The sequence below is a fragment of the Cynocephalus volans genome, chromosome 14 (assembly GCF_027409185.1).
Source record: "Cynocephalus volans isolate mCynVol1 chromosome 14, mCynVol1.pri, whole genome shotgun sequence".
NCBI lineage: Eukaryota > Metazoa > Chordata > Mammalia > Dermoptera > Cynocephalidae > Cynocephalus > Cynocephalus volans.
Genome location: NC_084473.1, coordinates 84,009,889 through 84,029,870, shown reverse-complemented (window position 1 = coordinate 84,029,870; position 19,982 = coordinate 84,009,889). Strand labels below are relative to the sequence as shown.

At 36.6% G+C, this 19,982-nt stretch overlaps 2 gene segments (V, D, J or C); one reads left to right on the top strand and one right to left on the bottom strand.

The window, feature by feature from the left end:
- The first annotated feature begins 1,785 nt into the window (after positions 1–1,785).
- LOC134362593 (immunoglobulin kappa variable 6D-21-like) lies at positions 1,786–19,006 on the top strand. The segment is given in 4 exon segments: positions 1,786–1,834; positions 2,035–2,372; positions 17,500–17,605; positions 18,825–19,006. Coding segments are annotated over 4 exon segments (675 nt in total).
- A 479-nt stretch (positions 19,007–19,485) lies between these two features.
- LOC134362592 (immunoglobulin kappa variable 1-27-like) lies at positions 19,486–19,982 on the bottom strand. The segment is given in 2 exon segments: positions 19,486–19,802; positions 19,928–19,982. Coding segments are annotated over 2 exon segments (372 nt in total).

Here is a 19,982-nt window from a genome sequence, read left to right as displayed (position 1 = left end):
AGAGAGAGAGGAACTGTGGGCAGAGTCTTCATTGTAGATTATGCAGGAAAGAGTAGGAACACAAGGTAAGCAGGATAAGCAGGTTTAGAATTGGATATTGTTCACCTATCTTTTTACTATTTCCCTGTGTTTCTTCTAGGCGATAGGGGTGATTCCTAGTAGTCTGGTATCTGACTTTGAGGTGATTAGGTCAAGGGAATAGTGTTTTGGATTGCAGGACCCCATGAAAGGAGACAGATGATATAGTGAAATCAGAACTGGTTAGTTTGCATAGCAAAGGCATACTATCAGGCAAATCATTTACTATCTCAAGGCATACTATCAGGCAAATCATTTACTGTCTCCAGGAATTAAGCTAACCCTGGCAGTTCCTCCCTAGTCAACAAGGCCCCAGATGCCAGAGCATCATGAATACAGAAATATTAAAATATAGTTAATACAACCCCCATATGGTCAAAAGTGTTAGTTGACATGGAGATGTTAGGGCAAAAGTGGTAAGTGATCTGAGGGACTAAAAACCTGTCCATCTTAAATTAAACTTGCCCCCAAATCTGCTTGGACCTAATACTAAAATTTCTATTTCCATCTTAAGATCAAGTGCTCCTGAGACCCACTCAAACTTAAAACTTGGTGACTCCGACATACTCAGTTTGTGATGGGGAACTTCATCACATAGTTAATGTCCCAAGGCCATGTCTAACAGGACCCCAGGATCATCCAGCAGCTGCTTTTAGAATAGTGAAGAGGTATTTTTGTTTGTTTGTTTGTTAGTTTCTGATGATGGAATAATCTTATTCTAGAACCCTAAAAGTCTAGGTTATTACTCTTTATTAGGGGTTCTCAAAAAGTTCATATAGTGGTCTTATCTAGCACAGATGCTCTAGCATTAAACAATATGCTTGGTCATATGACCCAAATGATAGAGCCACTTGTGTCACAACAAAGACCTGGCTAAAGTGTCCTCTCCTGCTCTGGGCTCAGGAACTGGAGGTCTCCTAGAAAACCAAATAAAAATTGCTCGTTGTAGTTTTCCTAAGTATGGAATGTGTTGTCTCAACAGTCCAGAGAAGACTACACAACATTGTGCTTTATTTTCAGTGGTAGGACATGCAAAATGCAATTACTTGTTCTTTACTTCAAAGGGACTGAGCCAGCATTCCTCAGACTTCTAGACTTCTGAAATCTTCACCAATGTGACAGGCCCATGAAGTTTTGTAAGGTTTGCATCCCTCTCTCTGGACACACATGTTTTCATAACACTCCAGAGTTCTTGCAATTTCTTGCTCATCAGGCCAAATTAACATAGTATCAATATACTGTTGTATGGGATGATGCTTTGTGTAATTTCCACACAATAAAAGCTTCTTCAGCCTATATTGTGACAGGAAGCAAGAGAGTTAACATAGCCCTGGGCCAAGACTGAAGATGTACACTTCTGCTCATTCCAGGTAAATACAAACTCTACCAGAGGACTACGTCAGTTTGTATTTGCTGCTCAGCCCCACATCTGGTCAAGAATGCACAGAGCTCTTTCAAAATACCAAATCTCTCATCTGCAGGTGGCCAGCAGAGGGAGACTTCTATGTTCACAGAAGGGGCAAAGGAGAGTGTGCTCTCCTGACAAACATACTTTTTGAGGACTGTATCTAGAACAATATGAACTCCCCATAATTTGCATATATCCTTTCTCTGACATCTGCAGTGGTGCTGCCTCTCAGAATCTTATAAGAAGGTCTTTCTCCGGGGATGTGACATGAGCAAAATAGACAAGTTGAAAGCAGTGAGATGATGTCCCCATCACATCTCCTTGGGCTTCTGCTCCTCTGGGTTCCAGGTGAGAATATTTGGACATGGCTAAAAGTGGGTATATTGCTTCAATTGCTAATTTTCTTCATTGGGAACCCTGCAACATATGAAATTTGGCTTATTCTTTATATTAGATTTTTTTTTTTTAAGTTTTTCTCCTAACTAGGTTAGTGCTGATTTCCATGTACAGAGAGTAGTATCCTGCTAAAATTTCCTGTATGGTTTCAGCCTCCAGGGGTGATATTGTGCTGACCCAGTCTCCAGACTCCCTGTCTGGGACTCCAGGGGAGAAAGTCACCATCACCTGCCAGGCCAGTCAGAGCATTGGCACCAGCTTACACTGGTACCAGCAGAAACCAAATCAGCCTCCAAAGCTTCTAATAAAGTATGCTTCTCAGTCCATCTCTGGGATCCCCTCACGGTTCAGTGGCAGTGGATCTGGGACAGATTTCACACTCACCATCAGTAGCCTAGAAGCTGAAGATGCTGCAACTTACTACTGTCAACAGAGCAGTAGTAATCCTCACACTGTGCTACACCCCAGAACAAAAACTTGCTCAGCCTGGGTAAGCAGCAAGTTGGGCAATATCATGTTCTTCTTCTGATCTTTGCAGGTGCAGTTGGGGAGTGACCTGACCAACACCACAAAGCAAGAGTCACTGCCTTGAATCTATTTCATTTTTACCCACAGGAATTTTTCAAACTAATGAACAGTTATTGAAGATAAACTGTACTTTTTCTTTTTATAGACATTTAAACTGTCTTATGCAAGTTGGTTAAAATTTCAGGTTTTACTGTCCAGGGGTTACAGTTACTCGTTTATGGCAAAAAGTATTAAAGAAAAAAAATAGGAAGCAACCAAGATGTGGCTTGAAATTGAAGTGTCAGTGGAAACCATGGATTCATATTTCAATTGTCCTGAGTTCAAATGAGTAGCAAATGAAGCCCATTGCTGTGGTAGCTGCCTGAAGCCTACAATTTTTCAAGACAGATTAGCACTAAGGTTCGCTTTTGCTAGTAGAGCATTCTGACTGAGAATTGAAGAGACTCTATATTTAGGTTTTCATTTGAAAAACTGGTACACTGGTGAAAGGAATTTAGATATCTGGCCAGAGCCTGAGAAAAGGATATTATTCTCCCACAGATAATATATAGCCAATAAAAAAAAAAAAAAAAACAAAAAAAACTGAGTCCTCTATTGCCAGTCCAAGGAGCAGGGAAGAGCTCCAGGCTGAATGGAAGTTGAACTCAAGAATCCTCAAGTTCCCCAATAAGAGTCCATTCATCAAAGACATAGGTAACAGGGCAACTAACAAGTAAGAGAACGTAGCTTTGTAAACTCAGATAAGGATGGAAAAATTACATGGACGTTTTCATTCCATATATCGATTAATATGAAATACAGGTAGATCATCAACTTAAGCATGAATATTCTTTACTGATTTTCAGAAACTTCAAATATCTCCTCCCTCATATATCTATAAAATTCAAATTACAATTTGAAAATAATTTCTTTTTACTCTTAATATTCTTGATTGTCAGGACCAGTGTCCTAATGTTAATGGTTTTTTAGTAAAAAGAGCATCGAAGTTTATTTATTTGGTTGTGTTTCCTGTGTGCTTCTTCACACATTCAACAACAATTTTTGGCCAATCTGGGCATTAGGGATGCAGTCTTTTGTTACAGTTCATGACATTGTTGATCATGCTTTTTACTATATTTGGTCACAAAAAGTTAGACCAGTTTTCAATACATTTATTTTTTCAGTACTGCACAGGCTTTTCCCTAAAAGTTAAAACAATATATTATTATAAGAAGTAATATTTCTACACTATGGTTTCAGGCACATAAACTAATCAATTTATCCAAAATGGTATCTTCCAGTTAGAGAACATCGGGTGGAACAGATTTGGACCATGCACCACGATTGGTCAACCTGAGTGTCATGGAAAAGTCACGAAGAGATAGTATTTTCTAAGATACTTCAGTTTGTGTGTGTTTGAGCTGCCTCCAAGTGTTTTGAGGCATGTTGTTTTCAGCCTGTCTTCCCAGTATTCTTTAAAATGAGAATCTCCTAGTATTAAAGCTTAAAGGAAAGAATATGATAATTACACACGTCTGGTTCTCATATGGATGCCTACCTGATGACAATCACCAAACACTCCACTGCCTTCCAAGGACTGACTGTCCCACACCCTTTTCATCCAGCCATACTCACGATTAGGCTTTTTCTTTCTCCTTTAGGATGTAAAATAAATATTTATTCTTTTATTTTTAATGCTCAAAATGTCCTTATTTAATTTTAAAGTGTAACTTATTCATATAAACTTACTTTTCATTGTTCAACTGATTTTTTTTTTTTTTAATAAATGCTTTATTTTTTTCAGAGCAGTTTTAGGTTCATAGCAAAACTGAGAAGAAAGTACAGAGAATTCTATATACCTCTGTCCACACACACATAGTCTCCCCAACTGTCAATGTCCTCACCAGAGTGGTACATTTGTTACAATTGATGAACCCACATTAACATACTTATCACCCAGAGTCCATAGTTTGCATTAGGGCTCCTTTTTGGTTTAATACAATCTGTGGGTTTACACAAGTATATAATAGCATGTATAATACCACCCACTAATGTAGTATCATACAGAGCAATTTCCCTACCCTAAAAATCCTCCACGCTCCACCTATTCAGCCCTCTCTCCCCCCCAATGCCTGGCAACCACTTTACTGTCTCCACAGTTTTGCCTTTTCGAGAATGTCACCTAGGTAGCATCCTACTATAATGTAGACTTTTCATACTGGCTTTTTTCATTTAGTAATAATTCTTCTAAGTTTCCTCCATGTGTTTTTGTGGCTCGATAGATCATTTCTTTTCAGCACTGAATAATACTCCACTGTCTGGATATACCGCAGTTTATTTATCCATTTACCAACAAAAAGACATCATGGTTTCTTGCAAACTCTAGCAATTATAAATAAAGCTGCTATAAACAACCCTGCATCGCCTTTGGCATGAACCTAAGTTTTCAGCTTCTTTGGGTAAATACCAAGAAATGTAATTGCTAGATCTTATGGTAATAGGATGGTTAGTTTTATAAGAAATTTTCAGACTGTCTTCCAAAGTGGCTGTAGCATTTGCTTTCCTACCATCAATAAATAAAAGTTACAGTTGCTCAACATCATTGTCAGCATTTGGTGTTGTCAATGTTTGTATTTTGGCCAGTCTATAAGGTTGTGTGGTGTATAATTGTTGATTTAACTTGCATTTCCCCAATGACATATAATGTGGAACATGTTTTCAAATGCATATTTGCCATAAATATATATATATGTGTATATGTGTATATGTATATATCATCTTTAGTGAGGTGTCTATTAAGGTCCTTGGCCCATTTTCTAAATGGGCTGTTTGATCTTTTTATAATTCAGTTTTAAGAGTTTGTGGTATATTTTATATAACAGTCTTTGATATATCTTTTGCAAATATTTTCTCACAGTCTGTGTCTTATCTTTTCATTTTCTTGACAGTGTCTTTTACAGAGCAGAAATTTGTAATTTTGATGAACTCCAGTTTATCAATTCTTTCTTTTATGGATCATGTCTTTGATGTTGTATCTAAAATGTCATCACCAAACCCAAAGTCATCTAGACTTTATCTTATGGGATCTTTGAGGAGTTTTATAGTTTTAAGTTTACATTTAGGTCTGTGATCCATTTTGAGTTAATTTTTGTAGAAAGTGTAAGGTGTGTGTCTACTTTTTCTTTTCTTTTGCATATGGATGTTCAGTTGTTCCATCACCATTGGGGACTATCATTTCTGCATTGTATTGCCTTTGCTCCTTTGTCAAAGATTAATTGACTAGATATATGTGGATCTATTTTTATTTTATTTCATTGATCTATTTGTCTGATCTTTTGCCAGTACTATACTCTCTTTATTACTATAGCCTTATAATTAATCATGCAATTTGGGTAGTGTCAGTCCTTCAACTTTGTTCTTTGTTTTCAATATTTTGTTGGCTATTCTGAATCCATGTAAACTCTAGAACCAGTTTACCAATATCCACAAAGTAACTGAATGGGATTTTGTTTCTCTTTGTATTGGATCTATTTGATAAGTTGGAAAGAAGTGACATCATAACAATATTGAGTATTCTTATCCATGAACATAAAATCTCAATTTGTTTGGTTATTTGATTTCTCTTACCAAAGTTCTGTACTTTATCTCACATAGATTTTTTACATAAATTGTTAGGTTTATACCTAAGTACTTCATTTAGAGGGGTGCTAATGCAAATCATATTATGTCTTTAATTTCAAATTCTTCTGGTTTATTGCTAGTATATAGAAATGCCATTGACTTTTATACTAACTTTGTATGTTGCAACTTTTTTTTTTAAATTGGTAAATTTTATTATGAAGTAGGACTCTGATTACATTTTACTAAGTATTAATTTACAAAAACATATTGGCATTTAATACTGCAACCTTTTTATAATTGCTTATTATTTACAGGCATTTGTTTGTTGTTGTTGTTGATAATTTTTTTAAAAATTTCTACGTAGACATCCATATTATCTCTGAACAAAGACAGTTTTATTTAAACCTTCCCTATCAGTGTATCATTTATTTCCTTTTTTATCTTATTACATTTACTATAACTTCAAGCATTATGTTGAAAAGGAGGGATATCCTTACTTTGCTCTTGATCTAAGAGGGAAAGCTTCTAGTTTCTCACAATTAAAATTATATTAGCTGTAGATTTTATGTAAATACTTCAATTGATTTCTATTTTTTTATTTTATTTTATCAATATACAATGTAGTTGATTTTTGTGTCCCATTACCAATTTCACCCTCCCCTTTCCCTCTCCCCCCTCCCAGCAATCACCATCATATCTGTTCAGTTGTCTTAATAAGTTCAAGGAATTGTGATTATTGTGTCTTCTTCCCTGCACCCCCTGTTTATTTCTGTATTTATTAATTTATTTTTAGCTCCCACAAATAAGTGAGAACGTGATATTTTTCTTTCTGTGCCTGACTTATTTCACTTAATATAATTTTTTCTAAGTCCATCCATGTTGCTGCGAATGGTAGTATTTCATTCTTTTTTATAACAGAGCAGAATTCCATTGTGTAGATATACCACATTTTGCATATCCATTCATCAGATGATGGACATTTGGGCTCGTTCCAACTCTTGGCTATTGTACATACTGTGGCAATAAACACTGGAGCACAGGTATCCCTTTGAAATGATGATTTCCATTCCTCTGGGTATATTCCCAGCAGTGGAATAGCTGGATCATATGATAGATCTATCGGTAATTGTTTGTGAGGAACCTCCAAACCATTTTCCATAAAGGCTGCACCAATTTGCAGTCCCACCAACAATGTATGAGAGTTCCTTTTTCTCCACAACCTCACCAGCATTTATCATTCACAGTCTTTTGGATATTAGCCATCCTAACTGAGGTGAGATAGTATCTCAGTGTGGTTTTGATTTGCATTTCCCAAATGCTGAGTGATGTTGAACATTTTTTCATGTGTCTATTGGCCATTCATATATCTTCCTTTGAGAAATGCCTATTCAGCTTCTTTGCCCTATTTTTAATTGGCTTACTTGTTTTTTTGCTGTAAAGTTGTTTGAGTTCCTTGTATATCCTGGATATTAATCCTTTGTCAGATGTATATTTTGAAAATATTTTCTCCCATTCTGCTGGTTGTCTTTCAATTATGTTAAATGTTTTCTTCTGAGGTACAGAAGCTTTTTAGTTTGACATAATCCCATTTGTTTATTTTTCCTTTGGTTGCCTGTGCTTTTGGGGTTGTATTCATGAAGCATATTCCCAATCCTACTTCCTGGACTGTTTCCCCTATGTTTTCTTTAAGGAGTTTTATTGTTTCAGTGTGTATATTTAAATCTTTAATCCATTTTGAATTGATAGGTACACATCTAGTTTAATTCTCCTGCATATGGATATCCAGTTTTCCCAGCACCCTTTGCTGAAAAGGCCATCTCTTCCCCAGTGCATAGACTTGGTGTCTTTGTCAAAGATCAGATGGCTGTGGGTGTATGGGTTGATTTCTGGATTCTCTATTCTATTCCATTGATCTGTGTGTCTGTTTTTATGCCAGTACCATGCTGTTTTGGTTGTTATAGCTTTGGAATATAGTTTAAAGTCAGGTAGTGTTATATCTCCAGCCTTATTTTTTTTTTCTCTTAATTGCTTTGGCTATTCATGGTCTTTTGTTATTCCATGTAAATGTTAGGATAGTTTTTTCCATTTCAGTGAGAAATGCCATTGGAAATTTAAAGGGGATTGCATTGAATGTGTAGATCACTTTGGGTAGTATGGACATTTTTACAATGTTAATTCATCCAATCCAAGAGCATGGGTTATCTTTCCATCTGCTTGTGTCCTCTTTAATTTTTCTCAATAGTGGTTTTTAGTTCTCACTTTAGAGATTTTTCACATCGTTGGTTAAATTTATTTCTAAGCATTTTATTTTTTTGGTGGCTCTTGTAAGTGGGCTAGCTTTCTTGATTTCTTTTTCTGCATGTTCACTGTTGGAGTATAGAAATGCTACTCATTTTTTGTGTGTTGATTTTGTATCCTGAAACTTTGCTGATATCATTTATCAACTCAAAGAGTTTTTTCATAGAGGCTCTAGGCTGTTCAATATATAGGATCATGTCATCTGCAAACAGGGACAGTTTGACTTCATCTTTTCCAATCTGGATGCCCTTTATTTCCTTCTCTTCTCTGATTGCTCTGGCTAGTACTTCCAACAATATGTTGAATAGAAGTGGTGAGAATGGGCATCCTTGTCTAGTTCCTGTCCTTAAGGGAAAAGCTTTCAACTTATCCCCATTGAGGGTGATATTGGCTGTGGGTTTATCATATATGGCCTTAATTATGTTGAGATACTTTCCATCTATACCTAACTTGTAGAGAGTCTTTATCATGAACGAATACTGAATTTTGTCAAATGCTTTTTCAGCATCCATAGAGATGATCATATGGTCTTTGTTTTTGATTTTATTGATGTGGTATATCACATTTATTGATTTGTGTATGTTGAACCAGCCTTGCATCTCTGGGATGAATCCCACTTGATCATGGTGTATAATTTTGTGTATGTGTTGCTATACTCTATTAGCTAGTATTTTATTGAGGATTTTTGCATCTATATTCATCAATGATATTGGCCTGTAGTTTTCTTTTTTGTTGTTGTTGTATCTTTGTCTGGTTTTGGTATCAGGATGATGTTTGCCTCATAAAATGAGTTTGGGAGAATGGCGTCTGTTTCAATCTTTTGGAATAGTTCATAGAGAATTGGTATAGTTCCGCTTTGAAGGTATGGTAGAATTCTGCAGTGAACCCATCTGGTCCTGGGCTTTTCTTGGTTGGGAGCCTTCTGATAACAGCTTCAATCTCTTTTATTGTTATTGGTCTATTCAGACTTCCTACATCTTCTTGGCTCAGTTTTGTTAGTTTGTGTGTGTCCGGAAATTTATCCATTTCCTCCAGATTTTCAAATTTGTTGGCATATTGTTGTTTATAGTAGTCTCTAATGATTTCATTTATTTCTCAGGTATCAATTGTAATTTCATCTTTTCATTTCTAATTTTAGTAATCTGGGTCTTCTCTCTTCTTTTTTTAGTTAGCCATTCTAATGGTTTGTCAATTTTATTTATCTTTTAAAAAAACCAACTTTTTGATTCATTGATCTTTTGTATCATTTTGGGGGTTTCTGCTTCATTCAGTTCTGCTCTGATCTTAATTATTTCTTTCCATCTACTAACTTTGGGTTTGGATTGTTTTTGTTTTTCTAGTTCTTTAAGGTGAAGTGTTAGGTTGTTTACTTGCCAACTTTCCATTCTTCTGAAGTAAGCATTTAATGCAATAAATTTCCACCTTAATACTGCTTTTGCAGTATCCCACCAGTTTTGTTATGATGTATCATTATTTTCAATAATTTTTTTGATTTTCTGTTTAATTTCTTCTTGGACCCATGTGTCATTAAGTAGAATTCTGTTTAGTTTCCATGTGTTTATATAGTTTCCAGAGTTTCATTTGTTACTGATTTCTAATTTTAATCCATTGCGATCTGAAAAAAATACATGGAATAATTCCAATTTTTTTGAATTTTTTGAGACTTGATTTTTGACCTAACGTGTGGTCTATTCTGGAGAATGTTCCATGTGCTGATGAGAAGAATGAATATTCTGAGGTTGTTGGACAGAATGTTCTGTAGATAGCTGTCAAGTCCAATTGGTCTGAAGTGTTGTTTAGATATTGTGTTTCTCTGCTGATTCTTTGCCTAGATGATCTGCCCAATATTGAGAGTGGGGTGTTCAGGTCCCATGCTATTATCGTATTTGTGTCTATCTCATTCTTTAGGTCTAATAGAGTTTGTTTTATAAATCTGGCTGCTCCAACATTGGATGTGTATATATTTATGATTGTTTTGTCTTCTTGATGGATAAATCCTTTTATCATTATATAGTGGCCTTCTTTATCTCTTTTTATGAGATTTGGTTTAAAGTCTATTTTATCTGATATAAGAATAGCTACTCCAGCTCATTTTTCATTTCTATTTGCATAGTAAATCTTTTTCCATCCTTTCACTCTTAGTCTATTTGTGTCTTTACAGGTGAGTTGAGTCTCTTGAAGGCAGCATATAGTTGGGTCCACCTTTTTAATCCAGTCAGTCAGTGTCTTTTGAGTGGGGAATTTAATCCTTGTACATTAAGAGTTGTTATTGAAAGGTGTTGCTTTACTTCTAGAATTTTATTGATTTTTGTTTGGATATCTTAAGTATCTTTTGTTCCTTTCTTTCTGATTTACTGTCTGTCTTCTGTATTTGTTGGTTTCTTGGGGTGGTAGATAAACTTTTTTTTCTCTTTATTGTTAGCATTTTTATTTTACTAGTGGGTTTTGTTTTTTCTTGAGTATTTATGACAGTGGTGGTTGTTTTTCAGCTACCAAACCCAGTACTTCCTTGAGAATTTCTTGTATAGCTGGTCACATGGTAGTGAACTCCCACAGTTTTTGTTTGTCTGAGAAATATACTATTTTTTCCTTCATTTCGTAATGATAGCTCTTCTGGGTAAAGTATTCTTAGCTGGCAATTTTTGTCTTATAGTATTTTGAATATATCATCCCATTCTTTTCTGGCTTTTAGGATTTCTGATGAAAAGTCTGATATTAGTCTGATTATGGCTCCCTTATAGATGACTTGATGCTTCTCTCTTGCAGCTTTTAAGATTCTCTCTTTGCTTTGAGTTTTTCCATTTTGACTATAACGTGTCTTGGAGAGGACCTTTTTGTATTGAATATGTTTGGGGATCTTTGAACTTCCTGAATCTGAAGATCTGCGTCTTTCCCTATACCTAGGAAGTTTTCTGCCATTATTTCATCAAGTATGTTTTCAATGTCATTTCCTTTTTCTTCCTCTTCTGGAATACCCATGATTCAGATATTTGAGTGCTTAAGGTTGTCTGTTATCTCTCTTAGATTTTCTTCAATGTTTTAAATTCTTTTTTTTTTCCTCCACCTTGTTATTTCAAACAGCCCATCTTTAAGGTCAGAAATTCTCTCTTCTGCTTGTTCTAGCCTGCTACTTAAACTCTCTGATCTGTTTTTTATTTTATTGAATGAATTCTTCAGCTCTGCATGCTCTGCTGCATTCTTTTTCAGGGCATTGATTTCTTTGTACATTTCTTCTTTCAGGTCCTGTATACTTTTTTTCATTTTGTTGTGTTGTCTAACTGAGTTTTCTTGTATCTCATTTAGTTTCCTTAGAATTGTTGCTCGAAATTCCTTGCCAGTCATTTCAAGGACTTCCTGTTCATTTCAAGGATCTAGAGCTTGAGAATTATTATTACCCTTTGGTGGTGTTGTACTTTGTTGATTTTTCATATTTCTGGTATCTTTCCTTTAGTGTTTAGTCATTGTGGCAGGGGATTTCATGGTCTACTCATTTGACCCTAATGTCTGGCTAGGATCCTGCAGGGACTGCCAGTTTGGCACAGCTGCCTCAGTGCCTGTGGGTGGAAGGCTGGGGCCTCTCTCGGCATCGTGCACTGGCCTGGCCTGGGAGTCCAGCAGTGGCACCTACCTGCCCTGGCCTCAAATGACATTTTTTTCTGTGAAAATAAAGTGTCTTCAGTTGAATGGAATGCATATTTTCCACTATGAAAACTATGATTTTCATTTAATAGCTTTTTATTTAGTGCTAGTGTTTTGAGAAAAAGTTAAAGCCATTGTGTGAGGAACAATTGCTCATGATTAAATAAGATGTTTTTGTGCATGATGAAAAACACATAACATGTGATCCCCCCTCTTAACCCTTTTAAGTATGCAGTACAGTATTGTTAACAATTGTACAATGTTGTACGGAAGACCTCTAGAACTTTGTCTTCTTGAAGAACTGAAACTTTGTGCTCATGGAACAGCAACTACTCATTTTTCTCTCCACCCAGCCCTTGGCTGTCACCATTCTACTTTGTGCTTTTGTGAAATTGACTACTTTAAATACCTCATGTAAGTAGAAACATTCAATACGTGTCCTACGACTGGCTTATTTAACCTAGCATGATGTCCTCAAAATTCATCAAGTTGTCACATATGACAGGATTTCTTATTTCTAAGGCTAAATAATCTTTCACTCCATGTATAAAAGGGTACTTCAAAAACTTTGCAAAAAAATAGAATTAAAAGATAATACAAATCTTTCCATGAACTTTTTGAATTCCCCTATACACTACATTTTCTTTATTCATTCAGCCATTGATAGACATTGATAGACATTTAGTTTGCTTCCGTATTTTGGCTATTGTGAATAATGATGCAATTAACATGGGAGTACAAAGATACCTTCAAGTTAATTTTAATTCTTTTGAATAAATACTCAGAATGAAATCGTTGTATCATACGGTAGTTGTATTTTTAATTTTTGTAGAAACCTCCATACACTTTCATATAGTAGCTGCATCATTTTACATTTTCACCAACAGTGTCAATGAACATGAAGAAGCAGGGAAATATTGCTCAAACAAAAGAATAAATAAATCTTCAGAAATTGACACTAAAAAATAGACATACATGAATATTCTGACAAAGAACTCAAAATAACCATCATAAAGATGCTCTACTAGCTCAGGAAAACAATGCATGCTCAAAATTTAAATTCAAGAAAGAGGAAATATTTATGAAAAATAAATTTTGGTACTGAAGAATACAATAACCAAAAATTACCAGAGAGGTTCGACTGTGTAAGTGATCAGACAAAAGAAAGAATTAGCAAATTCAAAGACAGGTCATTTGAAATTTTCCAGCCAGAAAAAAAAAAAAGAAGAAGAAAGAAAAAAAAAGTATGTGAAGAAAGCTTGACGGACTTAGGGGTTTCAAGTGAAACTAAAAAAGTACATTATGGAAGTCTCAGAAGGATAAGAGAGAAAGAAAGGGGGAGAAAGCTTATTTTAAAAAATAAAGCCTAAAACACACTAAATCTGATGAAGGAAATGAACATCCAGATTTATGAAGCATGAAGTTCTCCACATAAATTGAAACTACATAAGGCATGTTTTTATCCCCAGTACTTATACTCTACTGGTAGTTAGGTGAAGGAGCTGCTTAGAAAATGACAGCTCTGTAAATTAAAGTAAATAAAATATTCAGAAATTGATTAATTCTGTTTCAAAAATAAGACAATGGTATGTAGTGTCTGGAGATGTAAGTCTACTTAATGTAAGTTGATAAGAGAAGGTCTCTGGGTTATCATCTAGATGCTCTCTAAATAATGAGGACATAGCTATATGACCAACTGCGGGATAATTATTAAGCCTAACTGAATGCAAACTGCAAAGACCATTTGGAAGGTAAAAACTTAGAAAGTGTTGAGACTAGAAAAAATGGTCAGTATTGTTTTAATGTATTGAATAAGGAAGAAAATATATGCAAAATAATGTCAGAATGGTTAATATCACCTAGATTGTAGAAATCCTATAGCAGGATGACTATATGTACTTGTTTGTTTAGTATAGCCCTTATGGCACTGTATGGAGTAATTAATAATAGTGCTAACTTTTTATCTCAAAAATGCACTTACATACCAATGGTTGTATGATCACCTTACATAAAATGCATGGCATGTACATTATATTTAGTCTAATGCAGTGAGTAGACTTTTTTAGGTTTTAACCAAGTTCTGGTGTGATACTATTTAGATTCCAAAATGTAATTTTACATGCTATGTGTTTAATAGACAGTTGGGGATTTATAGCTTACTGGCCTGAGCATAGTTGAAAAACAGCACTGTTAATTGAGTTGGGAAAGACTAAGGAGAAAGCAGGCAGTCCAAAGTGAAGACTTCTTCTTTGAATATTTTCAGTTTGCAAAGCTTATTGATGTTCAAATCAAGATGGAAGTTAAACAATTAAGTCAGTGAATTTAAGGTGTGAGGGAAAAGGCATAATTTGCTAGTATTTTGTAGAGAATTTTTGCAACTGTGTTCAACAGAAATACTGGCCTGTAGTTTCTTTTCTTGTTGCATCTGCCTTTGGCATCAGGTTAATGCTGGCCTCATAAAATGAGTTAGAAAGTGCTCCCTCTTCTTCTATTTATTTGGAAGAGTTTGAGAAGGACTGACATTAATTCTTCTTTAAATGTTTGGTAGAATTCTCCAGTGAAACCATCTGGTTTTGAGCTTTTCTTTTTGGGGAAGTTTTGAATTACACACTCAATTTCCTTATTCATTATTGGTATGTTCAGATTCCCTATTTATTCATGATTCAGTCTTGGTAGATTTTAGATATCTAACTGGTTTTTGACAAGGATTCAAAGAATGCAGAACGGGGAAGGAACAGTCTCTTCAACAAATGATGCCAGCAAAATTGGATATCACGTGCAAAAACAAAAAAGAAAACTTGACTCCTACCTTACACAAAAACACAGGCCACAACAGCAAAATTAGACAAGTGGGATTATATCAAGCTTAAAACTTCTGCATATCAAGGGAAACAACCAATAGCATAAAAAGGCAACATATAGAATGGGAGATAATATTTACAAGTCATATGTCTCATAAGGGGTTAAAATTACGAAATACATAATGAACTCTTACAAGTCTATAGATAAATAAACAAACAAACAAACAAACAAATAAATAAATGGTTAAAAATAAGCAAAAGATTTGAATAAGTTATTTCTCAAACAAAGACATACGAATGGCCAAGAAGTATACAAAAAGGTGCTCAACATCATAAATTATCAGGGAAATAAAATACTGTACAATAAATAAAATATAAAATTTGTATTTAATTGCAAAGTGCAATTAAAATTGCATGGAGAAACTACCTCGTATCTGTTAGGATAATTTTTACTAACAAAACTCCCCAAAACTAAAAAAGCAAACAAAAAATATGTGTTGGCAAGGTTGAAAGATAAATTGGAACCATTGTACACTGTGTTGGGGGAATGTAAACTGGTGCAGTCGCTATGGAAATCAATATGGGAGTTCCTCAAAAATAAGAAATAAAACTACCATAGAACCTAGGGATCCCACTTATGAATGTATATCCAAAAAAATTGAAATTGGCATCTTGAAGAGATATCTGCACTCCCATATTCACTGCAGCACTATCTACAATAGCCGAGATATGGATACTACCTAAATGTCTATGTAAGGATGAACGAGTAAAGAAAATGTGGCATATACGTATAATGGAATGTTATTCAGACTTTAAAAGAAAAGAAGGAAATGCTACTATCTATGACAACATAAATGAACCTAAATGAAATAAGCCACTCACCAAAGGACAAATACTGCATGATTCCACTTTAATGAAGAGTCTGAAATAGCCAAACCCTTAGAAGCAGAGAAGATAATAATGGTAGCCAGGGCTTCGGCATGTTGAGAGAAATGGATTATTACTCAATTGTTATAAAGTTTCAGATATGCAAAATGAGTAAATTCTAAACATCTGCTGTACCACAGAGTGCCTATAGTTAACAATACAAATATTGTGCACTTCAAAATTTAAGGGTCTAGATCTCATTTTAGGGCCATACTCATCAAATTGTACGCATTAGATATATGCAGTTCTGTTTATACCTTGATAAAACTGTTTTAAAAAGAAACAAAGAAAAGAGATTAAAAAGAACAAAAGAGAAAGAAAAAGAAAGAAAGGGAGAGAGAGAGAAGAGAGGGAGATAAGAGAGAAGAAGGAAGGAAAGAGGAAGGAAGGAAGGAAGGAAGGAGGGAAGGAGGGAGGGGGGGAGAGAGAGAGAGAGAGAGAGAGAAAGAAAGAAAAAAAAGGGGTTCCATGTCCACGTTAATGGGTAGAAAGATACAATATTGTCAAGATGTCTTTTCTACCAAACTTGATCTACAGATTCAATGCAATCCCAAGCAAAATTTCAGCAAGGTATATCAGCAAACTGACCTAATATATATATAGAAAGGCCTAGAATAACCAACACAGTATTGAAGTGGAAGGACATAGTTGGGGAACCAACACTACCTGACTTCAAACCTTAGTATAAAGCTGTAGTAATCAAGGCAGCATGGTATTGGTGAAAGAAAAGACAAATAGATAAACAGAATAATAGAGAACCCAGAAATAGACCTACATAAATTCAGTCCATTCATCTTTGAGAAATGAGCAAGGCAATACAGTAGAGAAAAGATAATCTTTTAACAAACAATGCTGGGACAAATGGGCATCTATTTACACACACACAAACCACACACACACAAATGAATCTAGACACAAATCAAACATTCCTCGCAGATACTAATTCGAAATGGATCATAGATTTAAATGTAAAATGAAGTTTTACAATGAGGCTTGACTTCATTAAACTCTTTAATGCAGAATGAAAAGGAAAAACATGAAGAACGGAATTAACTAATATATTTAAATATAAGATCTTTTAGCACCTTTAAACTCTTCTAATGTTTGATCCCCCTTTTTAGGTAGAGTGCAACCCATTTTTGTTTTCTTGGGTTCTCCTCTGTCTCCTGTCCCTCCTGCTGCTGACATTCTGCCTGGGTCCTAAGTCCATTCAGCATGACCATCATCTACCATGAAAAACTGGAAATGTACCAAACAACTATTGGACCCCCTTCCTTGCAGCCAGTTTTCTAAGTCATCAGGGAGTCAGGAAACCTGCCTTAGAGAGGACGTTTATATTCTGGCTTCTTGGCTTAGTTCAGACATTGGGAACTTAGATCCTTAATTGGGATTTCCTCAGTCCAGAGGTTGTTTGACAAGAACTATTTTCCACGTATTTATCCTGGGTGTAGGCATCTTAAAGGAAGGGTGAAGAACTGTAAAGAAGTAACAGACGTAATGCCACTGTCATAATTTGGAACCTCTATAGATTTCTCGCATTTGTCATTGTTTGTTAGGCCCACCTGCTTCCACAGTGATTCACATTCTACAAAGGAATGGAAAAAACAGTAATTTCAACAATCCAGGAAAGAAGAGGTGATGTTGGCTTTCAATGAGCAGGTCTTCATGCAGAGGAACACGACCACTCCCACCGATGACTGATCCGACCCTAGGGCAGGGCTGTTCCCCCATCACTGTTCTCTGGATGGGAAGCAGTTCTAGAACAGGTTCTGGAAGAGCTCTGGAGCAGGGCTTCCCCCATGCCCCTTCCCCTTTGTTCAAAAGTCCAGTATCTTCCACCTCAGGGTCAATGCCTGCTTCCAGGAGCTCCACGTCACAGCCCTCACCCACCCCTCCTCTGCTCAGGCTGCCATAACACGGGGGCCCTTTAGTAACCTCCTCCCACCATCTCATCTACACATTTCTCCTTTTTTTCTGAATAAAATTCAGCCTTGGCTCCACTGCAGAAGAGTTGGGAAGTTATGTCACACATAAAAGTCCTGACCACGTCACAGCGTCTGGGGATAAGCAGCTCAGCTCTGAGTTCTGAAGGGGGTTTTTGTTCCAGTCTATAGTAACACTGTGGGTGGAGAGCTGCTGCACTGCTGACAGTAATAGTTGCAGCATCTTCAGCCTCCACACTACTGATTGTCACAGTGAAAGGTTCCAGACTTGCTGCCACTGAACTGGGCTGGGACACTGGAGGCCAGGGTTAATGTGCTATAAACAAGGAGCTTTGGAGCCGCTCCTGGCTTCTGTTGGTACCAGTGCAAGTAGCTAGAGCTTACACTTGAGCTGGCCCTACAGGTGACAGCGACTGTCTCTTCTTGAGAAACTGCCATGGGTGCTGGGGAAGGGGTCAAGATGACTTCTGCACTGGATCCTTGGTTCACATTGGAAGATACATACTTAAAAAATTCAGAAGAGGTAACAGATTCATAAATATATTGACAATCTTGAATTAAGCAGAGCAAAACTGAACTCCATTTTTTAAAGCTCTGTTCTTTTCAAACATTTGTTAGATGCCCATTAAGGCCAATATTTGATCATGCTGTTGACAAATCATGTTTTTTATCCTTTACAATAGTAAAACCATTTTCAAATATGTTTTTAACTAAATAGAAAGTAAATATGGGTGTGCTTTTTTTAACATGTGGCTCACTAAAAAGATTTTCGTTCAGTGTGTCTCAGACGATTCTGCTGCTTTGTGTCTGTAATATGCTCTCTGTGATGCTGATGGTGCTGTTGAAATCTGGATGGATTTTTAATATGAAGGAAAGTAATGGTACATCCATGTTAACTTGTTTTTGTTTTTATTTTTGTCGAGAAAGATTTTCCTTTTTGTGTCAAGTAGTAGTTATATATTTATTGCTACTTCCTCTTTTTCTATTGCCTCTACGACATAATGAAGTTTTCTTGCTGTGATCCTACCTTTCCGATGATACTCAGAAGCACATCCACAAGTATTGTGGGGCCATGCCCTAAATGACAAAATTCTCAGAGTTAGGGATATAATTACCATACTGAGCTGTGTGGCCTTAACTCTCCGTCATCACCATCACTTCTGAAAGCACATTTCTCAAACTCCTTTTCCCTCTCTGATTTCCTAGATTTGCTCAATGAGGGACCCTCCCTGACATTTGGAAGTCAGAAGACGAGGATTCATAACTCACCACTGCACCTGCAGGCAGACACGTGGGCAGGGATGAGGACTGGAGAGTCACCTGGTGAGGTGTTGCAGGCAGCTGAGAGCATCAGCATCCCCACCATTGGGCTTCACAATCAGGTATGAGCACCACATGGTTAGGCAGCCTGTACCTTTAGTGGTAGACGCATTCGAGATTCTCAGGGAGCACTGGAGGATCCCCCCATTTCTAGCATCTTCTTCCCTAACTATCATATCTCCTTGACTTTGAAAAGTTGCAGTTTGGCCCAGAATTCCCTGTATTAAAAAAAAATTCCTGTTTGAAATCCCAAGAGTAGCTTCTCCTTTGCTTCATGACATCAGACTGAAGTTGCAATCCAGACTCTTCAGAGGTAATGATCTCTGCCCTTCATTAAGTCAGGAGATGTATTGTCATGCCTGTACTGCTAGGGCTTAGAAGGGGAAAAGAAAGTTTGTAGAGGAGCCTCCCTGCCCCTTCTACTAAACCTTTTGGTGACCTTCAGAGTCTCCCTGCATCTGAGAAATGCTCTCAGCAGATGGAGGCACCAGGAGGAGCAGCTGGGGCAGCCCAGCCTCATACTTCAGCTTTTCTGAAGAGTTTATGTTCAGGCTTGTAACACTGTGGGAGGGGTACTACTATGCTGTTGACAGTAATAAGTTCCAACATCATCAGCCTCCAGGCTGCTGATGGTAAGAGTAAAATCTGTCCCAGATCCACTGCCACTGAACCTCGAGGGGACCCCACTTTGCAAACTAGATGCATAAGAGATCAGGAGCTTAGGAGCCTTCCCTGGTTTCTGTTGATACCAGGCTAAATAATCGCTAATGCCCTGACTAGCCTGGCAAGTGATGGTGACTGTGTCTCCTAGAGATGCAGACAAGGAGGATGGAGACTGGGTCATCTGGATGTCACATCTGGCACCTGAGGATGGGAAACATAAAGACAGACATCCACATGATTAATCATGTTATAGGAAGACTTCACTGAAGAGCCAGGCAGCACTCAATACACTGGCTGAGTAAATTCCTAGTATTCTCCTTCCTTACCTGGGAGTGAGAGTAGCAGGAACCCCAGGAGCTGAGCAGGGACCCTCATGTCCAT